Raw genomic sequence first — 11,224 nt, forward strand, 5'->3', positions numbered from 1 at the left:
CAGGTTTATCCTACTACATGTCACCTAACTTGAGGTCCACACAAAAACAGTAAATATTGTGATACATTTAAAATCTTTAGTCACCCATACCATAACACCTGGATTCCATAGAAAGTCTTGCTTATAGAGAACAAAGCACACTTTTCGTCCCGAGAAAATGTAGGGATGAGACACGTTCCGCACGTTCACCTTTTCGTACAATTTTTTTTACTATTCCTGACTGAACCAGTCATCACCTTTGTAGCATTGAAGCGGAAAACAAACACTTTTTTTATACTGGGGTAGTATTTTGGCAAAAATGTGTAAGGCCGACGGCTATTCTCCATGCCGTAAACAGAGGTACTTTGTCGAGTTCACATGAGATTTTACTAAATTGTTAAACAAGTGTAGCTGCCGATGATGTCATATTTTGACCAAAAAAGGAGGTACATAATCGCGACACACCATGAGTTTAACTTTGGTACCTGCAGTCGGAAGCGTTGAATGCATGTACATCAGTGCAGTGCAATGATATAGATTGTTGAAGGCATATAGATCAAGCCACATAATATATGATGAGAAAAATGAAGGAGGAATTAGAGTCAATAACGCTGTAGATATTCAGTGAACGTTGTTGCAGATCGCCTGGGGTATTCAAACAGGGCCTGCTGAAAACGAAGCTGAAGTATCAAGTAATAGAAAATGACCGCTACCGGTCAGGGGCGTAGCCAGGGCGGGGGGGGGGGGGGAGGCTTATGGGGCTTGAGCCCCCCCGACGAAATTTTTTCGTGCTGTCCATGCACCGACGACCAAAGCTACCCCCGGCGCCGGAAATCATTCTGAATTTTGTCTAGAATGTCTTTTTCACGCTCGAAAAAACATTTCACCGCGAACATTGCGAACTCGGGCGCGATTTCGCGACAACGTCCATGCACCGAGAGTTACATAACGCAAGCAGCCCCATCCGAGCACAAAGTTTCAAGGGTGTTTTGATGGTGAACGGGCTAGCGGCGGCATCTCGCGGAGGCCGCGGAATCTACGGAGCGCATGGACGTCAATTCCGAAACTTTATGGGTACAACCTTTTCATAAACTCTTGATGCGAAACGTACATTGGCATTTCCAAAGTTGTGCTTTCGATTCTCAATGGCGGAACTTTGTTGGTTTAATGCTGTTATAAACATTTGACGCCAAAGGTGTATTGACATTTTTAAATTCGTACATCGGGACATACAACAAGGCAAGCGAAATCAACCCACTATCAGACAAGTTGACAAAGCACGCAGCGAGCTCCAATGAGACAAAGCGTTGTGGTGGTTCATTTGTGTAGCCATGTCACACAAAAAAGTATCAACATTTTTTTCCCCTACTCCAAAGCATCCATGTCAACACACTAAAGCCCACAAAGGTAGCTATGTTCATATTTATTTTTTCTACTTTGGCTTTTGTTCACGAGGACACATTGAGCCTCCTAAATTTTTTTGTTCTCGCTACCCTACCAGCGGGGTGCCAGAGCCACCCAGAGCGCATGCGTTTTTCTCGTGTTGCCCCGACCACCGCGCGGCGCAGTTCGGTGCGCGTTCGGTTTTCTCTGGCCAAGTGGATTTTCGCCTAGCAGAGTTTTGGACGCTTTCTGGCTAGCAGACGAGAAAAAGGAACAGTGGTCGCTCGAAGAAATCCCTTTTGGGACTCGACAGATTGCACCGCGTTCGCTTGAGTGCAACGTCTCCGCAAAGTCTTGTCTAGTCGGTGTAGGATACCAGCAGTATGCGTAGGGTTCTCGGTGAACCAAACGTCTCACCTTTGCTTCGGTATTCCTTCGGTAGCCACATTAGGGGCCCAAAGTAGGCATTCGATTTTAGAGATACTTTCCATTGCTTTTTTTTTTTTTAATTTCGGTGCCCCGCCCCACAAAAGGAAAAAAGAAGTTGTTGTGGCGTAGCGAATTGTCCCTTGGTGAAAGTTCGATTTTGTTACTTCTTTTTTTGCGGAAAGGAAAGCAATGGGCCACGGGACGCTTCACTTGCCGGATACTCGTATTGTATTATTGCGATAGCAATTATACGGACACTACCGGCGCATTCCTGCCGTCGACGTCGCCCTCATGTTCCGTATAAAGTCCAAGGGCGATAACATCGGGACCGCGCGCCGCATACTGTATGTGCGAGTGAAAGCGTAGGGGGGAGGGGGTGGCATGTGTTTGCCGACGATGGTGGCTCAGTCTTGTGTGCGCAAAGGAAAAAAGCAGGGAGGAAGCTCGCCGCCTTCCGTCGCGCGCGATACATCGGGGCGAGTGGATGGAATGGGGGCGGAATCTAGGATTCTGGGAATCTGATTGCGCAACCTGTTTATTTGCCTTATTAGATGCATTCTACACGGTGACTTTTTCTTAGATACGTAGATTTATTGGATACTTATACGTATATTTAAATATGTTGTTATGAGGTTTTGCGTATACGTGCAGCTAACTTTGTTTCCAGTGACAGTTTTTTGCCCTTTTTCGATCCGTATCTTCGCATTTGCATATTCCATTGTAACTTCGCATTTCTAATGTACAAGGGCGAGTCAGATTAAAGTGAGTCTACCCACCCCGCGCAATAATGGTTCAGTTGATTATCAGCGAGGTATGCGCGTAGCGCACAGGCATCTCTCATTTAGAAAAGTGACAAGCAGGTGTCAGGAAAAATGTTCTTTAATGCTCTCATACACTGGGTTGAACATGGTTGCGTGACTTAATGGATGCTCCAGAAGTTGAGCAGCGTGGTGCCGTGAGGTTTTTGACAGCTGAAGGCGTTTCCTAAAAGGAAATTAGTCGCCGTATGGCTGCTATGTACCTTGAACATTGCATTTCATTGGCCACTGTGAAGAGCTGGAGTAAACGGTTCGAAGAAGGACGTGAAAGTTGCAAAGACGATGCAAGACCCGGACAAAGCCACCGTGCAATCACCCCCAACAAAATTGCAAAGGTTGATGAGTTGATCACACAAGAAAGGAGGATAAACATCGATGAACCGGCCGAGCGTGTGAACATTAGTCACGGTTCCATTCACGCCATAATTCATTAACATCTCGGTTATCGGCTCTTGTGCGCGCAATGGATGCCCAAGATTTTGAACCACCGCGAGAAGACGGAGAAGTTCTTCGCTGCCTTAACTCGAGCATCTGATCCGGTATCACAATGAGGGTGACAACTTCTTGGGCGCGATAACGTAACTCTATTCCAAACAAAAACTGTTCCAAACTCCGGACGTCAAAATGACGCGACAGTTTCTGCGTATGGGGGCGGGAACCAGCGACGTTTTTCAATCTGCCCAATCAGCAGCCTCCATCGTTGCCGGAAGCATGTTTTGCTTGTTTTTTATTTGCAAAGGGACCGTATAACAAGTTACATTTAGATATAAACGTCTGATAAAAGAACAATTGTATGTCGCTGAGAGTAAAAGTGTTTTGTAATCTTTTAACGCAAGAAAAGTTGAAGCGCGCTTGAATGTAAGCACAAATATTTAAATTTTTCGAGTAATAGCCACACACGTGCCAATTCCGCATCCAATCCATTTTGCTACGCACACTTAAGATGGCGGCTACGTGAAAACAGCTGCTGATCGGTTCTGTGGGCCGCTCTTGGTGTATTTTTGTCCGTAACGCTGCCTGATGAGATGAAATCTCGGCGTACGAGGTACTTTCGCCCGAGAAGAATTCTGGAAGCTATGAACATCATGAAGACTGTGAAAGCGTAGTGCTCTGTGAGTAAACATCATTCTTTCTTGTGCTTAATGACTGAGCAGTAGCATCTAAACATCTGCGGTGATCGCATGGTGTTCACTCTTGCTTTTATTCGCATAGGATACGGAAGAATCGATGAAGGTTGGAAGGCATCTCAACAGATAGCTGGTAAGTAAACATTTTCTATAAACGATCGCAACTATCTCCGAATGTAGGTCATGTTTTAAATCGAAGGTGGTCTGTAACAGAGGCTCATTTTTTTTTCTCTGCGACACACTGCTGCGCAGTGGTACATTCCCCCGTGCGGGCGGTACAGATACTCCGCCAACAGCCGCTGGAGGATGCGGCCTGCAGGGCAACCGCCGAGTATGCACGGCAGGGGCAGGGGCAACTGGCTGAGGCAGCGAACGCGGAGGCCGCCAGTTTCCACCAGCTGCTGCTGCAGCAAAATAGGCAGGTACGTACAACTTGGCCAGGTCATTTTTTAAAGAGGTGATTAGTGCGCATGGTAATGTACATTACAACCATATTACACATCAGAGGCATCTGTAGTCATTTGGCTCATTGGTTCATGCACGTTTATACATCTCCTTTGAGGTGTTCTTTAACACATAGCAACTTACAAAACATTTCCATGGTTGCATGTATCACCACAGCATGATCATCATTTGTTTAACAATTTAACTAGTCACGAATACTGTCTTCTGACAGGCAGAGGCAGCTTGGTAGGATTTGCTACGTTTCACATGTTTTAAACATAACAGACCATATACGTTTGCACGGCCATTTCTCATGTCATATGTAAATGATCTCGCTGCCCTCAAGAGTAACCTTGCTGAACCTGTAGCACTTGCAAACAGTGCGAATAAACGTTTACATTGCATAACCTGCAGCTGAAGTGAGTGAATTTGTTTCGCAGCATCATCAGCAGCTGGTGGAGGAGCTGAGGGCGGCCCGGGTGGTGCAGCAGCAGCTGGCAGCAGAGATGCGTGGTTTGAGAGAGGCCACCGGCCTCATCGCGACAACACTGCGCCAGCTCCTGGCTCGCCTCTGCGAGCATCCTCAGCCATGAGGGACAGTCCCCCCCCCCCTTATAATCCTTTAGTACTAATAGGTACAAGTGTTGCCCATCTTTCCGTTCAAATCACCGCTGCAGCATTTGGTGGTGGTGCCCATACCTCCTCGAAAGCTGTTGTGGCGAGTTGTAGCCAGTCTTGTGAAATTATGTGCAGGTCATGTGCGACCATGGCAGCGAAAGCTGATAGTGCTGTGATGTCACTTGAAACACAAATGCGTGTCTATTTTTTTTTTTTGTATGTAGCACTAAAGGATGATATGACTGTTTTCCCTACATTTCTGTACCTAATCATTTTTGTTCAAGGTAATTTCTTTTCATGTGTATTTTCACTTGCAGTGCAAGTTTGCCCAAGTGAGACATTATAAATTATATGTAGAATGTCTGCCATATTTCCGTTAGGTGTTGTTCACTTCTGTTTTGCTGTTACTGATATGTTTCAATGCGCACCGTTTTTCCAGGAAGATATACACTATGCAATCACTTTTACAGCAACTTCGACATTGTCTCGCACACATACAGGTGCACTTAACTACAATGCTGTGATAACTGGAAATGAATTTTCATGCCGTATGTATGTCATGTTTGCAACGTCAAACTTTGCAACGCCTACGCAATGCAAAGTAGCCGAATTTGAATTTTCTTTAACACCAAGCGCCTGTTACTTGTGATAGTTATTGTGATATTTCAAGTGTCCTTACCAATGATAGCAGTACAATCTAGTCCCCATTGTAGTTGATCACAGTTTGTGACATACATAATGGAGCCATCGATGTGGCCACTATTTTGACATTCGCTGCCAGGCTGCTCTTGCAGCCGTTATATGAAATACCGTTGAAGTGCCAAACGTTTTCTCACTTGTCCTTCCTTAAAAGCATGTGATGGCTGTTTTATATTGTGATCTTATTACGGCACTAGTCATTGAACTATTTCGTGCTACAAACACGCTGACTACATAATAGACAAGACATCTTTCTTGCTGTTAAGTTGCTGAATGAAGATAAATGGTTGTGTGAGAGTTCAAAAAAACATCATAATGCTCGTGTCACATTTATGCAGTTTAACATCTGCCAACTGGGTAGTGTACTGGGTCCCATGTAGCGAACATCACACGGCTATTTTGGCGCCATGAAGTCATGTTCTGTGTGCTTGTCTGTCATTTGCTTTGATGAAAGATGGCATTGAAGATGGGTCACATGGTTTTATTTACAATGCAGATATAAATAAACAATTTTAAACAATGCAAGTGGCACTTGAAATGAATATTTACAATGTGTGTTCCTTCAATTTCAGAACTATTTACATATGTACACTCTCCCAAGGGAGAATAACGCGCTTGACATGCCAGGCGATTGTTTTCGGCATAACTTGGCCTTCTGTCAAGGAACTGTGCGGTGGCTGTGTGGCAAAATAGCGCAGGACCTAAAAGGTGCGTGAGAACAGTACACATGGTGGAGCGAGAAGTGTTGTGCTTGACAGCAGCCCAAATAGGAAGGGAGGAGACGATAATAATAATAATATTTGGGGTTTTACGTGCCAAAACCACTTTCTGATTATGAGGCACGCCGTAGTGGAGGACTCCGGAAATTTTGACCACCTGGGGTTCTTTAACGTGCACCTAAATCTAAGCACACGGGTGTTTTCGCATTTCGCCCCCATCGAAATGCGGCCGCCGTGGCCGGGATTCGATCCCGCGACCTCGTGCTCAGCAGCCCAACACCATAGCCACTGAGCAACCACGGCGGGTGGGAGGAGACGAAGACCAGCCTCCCATACACAGTGCAGATGGCGGTGACAGTGTCGGTGATGACAGAAGCAACAGCAGCAGCAGCAAATCATTTGGCAAACCACAGCTGCCCAGAGAAGTGGCTACAGCATTCTGCTGATGAACACAAAGTGTTCTATCCACAGGTACTAAATGAAAGGCTCTCATGTAGTGTCACAGTGGAATGATGCAATCATCTCCGGTAGTAACAGCTCACTGGCAGAGGACACGTGAAAACGCTGGTTATGATTGAGCAGATTCGATAAAGAAACAGCACGCTATCCACTAATTGCACACATTTCTTCACATTGGTTCCTGCTCTCTATTAGGTGTGTAGACAGCAGTAATAAACATCTGCCTGCAGTGTCAGGCACGTGTTTATTGCTGCTGTCGGTGCTGCTGTCGACGCAGCCGCCTTCGCACCCTTTTCAGGTAGTGCTGGTGCTGCTGCCGTGTCGTGCCAAATGAGCTAATAACATTATCCCGGGCAGCACAGCCTCTCAGGTACATCATGCGTGATGCCTTCACTCGGGGAACTCTCTGTGGGGAGGGGTTGCCACTTTCATTGTCACTGCTGCTGTTGCTGCTGTCATCACTAACATCATCCAACAACACGTCACCTTCATCAAGACACAAGTTGTGCAACACTGCACATGCTGCAACGATGTTGGCAGCGCGGTCTGGCTCGTAGTGGAGGGCGCGGTAGCGCTGAAGGCAGCGGAAGCGGCTCTTCAAAAGCCCAATGCACCGCTCCACTACGGACCGCATGGCAGCATGTGCAGTGTTGTACCTGCCTTCTGCAGTGTGTATGGAAGGGTGGCCTGTGACTGGGGTCAGGAGCCATGGTTCCAGGGGGTAGCCGCTGTCACCTGCAGGATCACAAAACAGGGTGTGAAATCTGCACAAAGTTTAGTCGGCGAAGCATGGGTCATGTAGAATGCGCCTACTACAGAGAGACTGTAATAAAGGAATATACAGGCTGAGCACCTGACGCATCTGTGATCACAGATAACAATAGCTGGGACATAGTAGCATCCCTATTTGCAGCAAGGCAGCTCTTTGTGTAGTCTTTATTCACAACTGACTGCCAGTGTAAAAAAGAATTGACAACGCGTGCACTGTACACTCGCATTAATAATTAGTTTAAAGTAGAACGCAGGTGTGTTGTCACTTTGTTTTGTGCAGATACCATTGGAAAATTTCTACATGTCGCCTATACTTAATAACCTGACTATGACATAAGGGGTTCGGGCTACAATATTCTCCTGCGGCGCGAGCACGCTTTGCTGCATGCTGCCAGAATTGCAACTGTACAAAATTTTCCCGCTGCTCACCGAGGAGGTGTTCGCCGGCCTTGGCAATATGCCCCTCCAGGAACCGACGACGCAACCACGTAGTTCTCCAGACGTGGGCGTCGTGGTCTGACCCCGGTCGCAGAGGGTCGACGGCGAGGATCCGCATGCCTGCGTCGCAGATCTGACGAGAGCGCGCACAGCAGCATAAGCCACGCGTTGCTATGACGGGCAAATTAGACAAAAATTAAGATACTTACGAACATTGTGTTGAGGGCGTAGTAGCCTTTGCGGCACATGAATGCCGCCTTCTGCTCGCCCTTCGGTGCGATGATGGCTATAAGGCTGCCGCCCACGCATCCGATGACGCCGGGAATGGAGCCGCGTCGAAGGAACCCTTCCTTCACGGCCGCCTTCTCCTCCGACGTCCTCGGGAAATGGACCCACTTGTTGCGGGCCCCGGCGTGGACGATTGCCTCCGCCACGCGTCGCACACACTTGCTGACCGCAGGCTGGGTCACGCCGATCGTCTCCTCGCTCCCTACCGAGGCTTGAAAGCTGCCCGTTGCGAAGAAGCGCAACGCGCACAACACTTGCCGCTCCACCGACAGCGCTGAAGTTCTCACGCCTCCGAGTTCCTCCGCCACTTCATCGCACAGCCACCGCACAGTTTCTTTCTTCAGGCGAAAGTGCCGCCGAAACTGATCGTCTGGCATGTCAAACGCACCCTCGGGCTCCCTCCTCCCGCGCCCGGACTGACGAGCCGCCGCCGCCGCCGCCGCCGCCGCCAACGCAATCACGAAGGCCGCCATTTTTTTCTATTCCAAACGGAACGGGGCACTCACCGGTTATTCCACGAATTTGCCGGGTTTGTTCGGCATAATTTAGCATAATGAGTGCGTAAACGTCACTTTGACGTAGCAGTTTTTGTGCATTCCTGACGTCGCTTGACAGGCAGGAAAAATGGGCGCGGCCTCAAAAAATTCGACCAATGAGCGAGCGGTGTCGGCCATGTTGGAATAGAAACAGAACGGAATAGTTTTACGTTATACCGACCCTTGTCTGCAATTGTGATCGGGGACCAACTATGGTGCCACTTCTACGAGCCTGAAAAACGACGGCAAAGCTTACAATGGTAACATTCGAATTCACCACCCCCAAAAAAGCAAAGGTCGTCCTTCCCGCCGGAAAGGTGTTGCTGACTTCGTTTTCTATTGTCAGGCGCCATTACTGATAGAATTAGCTAAATCTTGATAAACTATTAATTCTTTCCGATATTGTGAAAGGCGAGATCCTACGTGTGTCACTCAAGAATAAACGACGTGGAAAATTGACGAATGGGGTCATCTTGTTCCACGACAATGCCCGTGCCCACGTCACTGATGTGGCTTTTATTTTTTCTTTTCTTCAATACTGCTAGTCCCATTAGGGACCATAGCAGGTGGACATACAAGAATGAAATACATGGTAGTAAACATGCACATACAAATTGCTTGTCAATAAGCCAAACAAGGAACGCAAAGGAGCAAAGTAAGAACACATAAAAATACAAATATAGGTATCACATGCCTAGCAATACAAAGAATACATCATGAAGAGGACAGCAAACGGGAAAAAATAACAGTAACACCTTCACCATAATCAGCACGGCTTACAAGAGTTGTAAAGCATATTACGTGAATAAGACTGCGTTACTGATTGCTTAGTATGGATTCTAACCGTGATGTGAACTGAGATAATGAGTCTGCAGAAATGACTGAAGGATCGAGGCGATTCCATTCCCTTATCACGAGGGTGAAATGAGAGTACATGAATGTGTCATTATGGCATGAATATTCTGTTAAAGCGTGTACATGTTTAGGTGTCGATGATCGTAACTGCGAAACACATATGTATTTTGTTAGGTCTAATATATAATAGTTGTGAATCAAGATAAATAAATATTTGAGCCCTGCTTGTTTGGCTCTTGATGATAGCGTCGGTAAACCGGATGTAGCCGCAAGTTTAGTGGGTGAATCTGTGCGCTTGTACTTGTTGTGAATAAACCGCAGCGTCTTTCGCTGTACTTTTTCCAGTTTCGTTATATTAGTTACTGAGTGGGGAAACCAAACTGTGTCAGCGTACTCCAAAACCGGTCTCACGAAAGTAGTATACGCGAGAAGCTTAGTCGACGTGGGTGCGAGGCGGAGACATCTTGGGCTATAAAATAGCTTGCGTAATGCCTTCGAGGTCACGTTGGCAATGTGCGCGTCCCATTTCAGGTCAGAAGTTAGAGTGATGCCTAAATATTTATGCTGGTGAACTTTTGTTAGAATTGTGCCATTAATAAAGCACGGAAAGTCGTAAAGTTGTTTTTTTCTTGTTACCGTCATGCAAACTGATTTAGCTGTGTTTATCGTCATTTGCCATTTTTTGCACCATTCACTTAGCTGGTCTAGCGAATTGCTAAGCGAAACATGATTTTCGTAGGCGTTAATTATTTGGTAGATGATGCAGTCATCAGCAACCAGTTTGATGTTACAGTCAATATTTCCGGTTATGTCGTTAATGAAAATTAAAAATAACAGTGGCCCCAACACGGATCCTTGGGGGACGCCTGACGTGACAGGCACTGTCGCAGATTCTACAGGCTGAAATAGTAGGAATTGTGTCCGGTTTATTAAGAAATCTGGTACCCAGTCTAAAATTTCCCCATTCTCAATAAAACCTAGCAATTTTGTTAATAATTTACTGTGGCATACGCGATCAAATGCTTTCGAAAAGTCTAATAATATTATATCAGTCTGGCTACAGTTATTGATGTTATATGCGACGTCAGGCACAACTTCTGTAAGCTGCGTGACGGTTGACAATCCATGGCGGAATCTGTGCTGGTGTGGCGTTAAAAAATTGCGATTTTCAAGAAAGTTTGTTACGTGTTTAAGGATGATATGCTCGAGCATCTTTCAAGCTGTGCTAGTGAGAGATATCGGTCAATAATTACAGGGCAATGAAGTATCTCCTGTTTTGTGTATTGGGATGATTTTCACATTTTTCCAGTCATCGGGTAAGGATGATTGTGATAAGGGCTTCCAAAATATAAGGCCCAAGTATCGGCTGCACCACTCTGCGTATCTCTTCAGAAAATGATTTGGAATGTCATCTGATCCGCATGATTTTTTAGGGTCAAGCTTGAGCAACATACTAAGGATACCCGCGTCAGATATGATTAAAGAATTGAAGCGCGATGTTGAACTGCTAATAATGTCTGAAAGGTTGCCGTCATCTTTTGTGAAGTTCGAGTGAAAATGATTATTGTAGGCATTAGCGTTGTTAGTTTTTTCCTCAGGAGATAGGTCTGATAACGTCTTCTTAGTTGCGCGGAAATGGTTCCAGAATCGCTGAGAGCTGT

The 11,224-nt window shown here is 46.2% G+C and overlaps 2 protein-coding genes across 2 annotated transcripts; one reads left to right on the plus strand and one right to left on the minus strand.

Annotated features, from left to right (window-relative positions):
* Positions 1 to 3,775: 3,775 nt before the first annotated feature.
* On the plus strand, positions 3,776 to 6,035 carry LOC129387495 (uncharacterized). The gene is made up of 3 exons (XM_055076445.2): positions 3,776 to 3,869; positions 3,989 to 4,158; positions 4,621 to 6,035. Exons 1-3 carry the CDS (start codon positions 3,791 to 3,793, stop codon positions 4,771 to 4,773), a joined length of 402 nt encoding a protein of 133 aa, XP_054932420.1. The 5' UTR covers positions 3,776 to 3,790; the 3' UTR covers positions 4,774 to 6,035.
* A 670-nt stretch (positions 6,036 to 6,705) lies between these two features.
* Positions 6,706 to 8,549, minus strand: LOC140215854 (putative nuclease HARBI1). The gene is made up of 4 exons (XM_072286180.1): positions 8,094 to 8,549; positions 7,876 to 8,017; positions 7,050 to 7,410; positions 6,706 to 6,757 (listed from the first exon to the last, which is right to left on the minus strand). The coding sequence occupies exons 1-4, from the start codon at positions 8,547 to 8,549 to the stop codon at positions 6,706 to 6,708; spliced, it is 1,011 nt and encodes a 336-aa protein (XP_072142281.1).
* Between the last annotated feature and the right edge of the window lie 2,675 nt (positions 8,550 to 11,224).

Source organism: Dermacentor andersoni, chromosome 2 (assembly GCF_023375885.2).
Source record: "Dermacentor andersoni chromosome 2, qqDerAnde1_hic_scaffold, whole genome shotgun sequence".
Lineage (NCBI taxonomy): Eukaryota > Metazoa > Arthropoda > Arachnida > Ixodida > Ixodidae > Dermacentor > Dermacentor andersoni.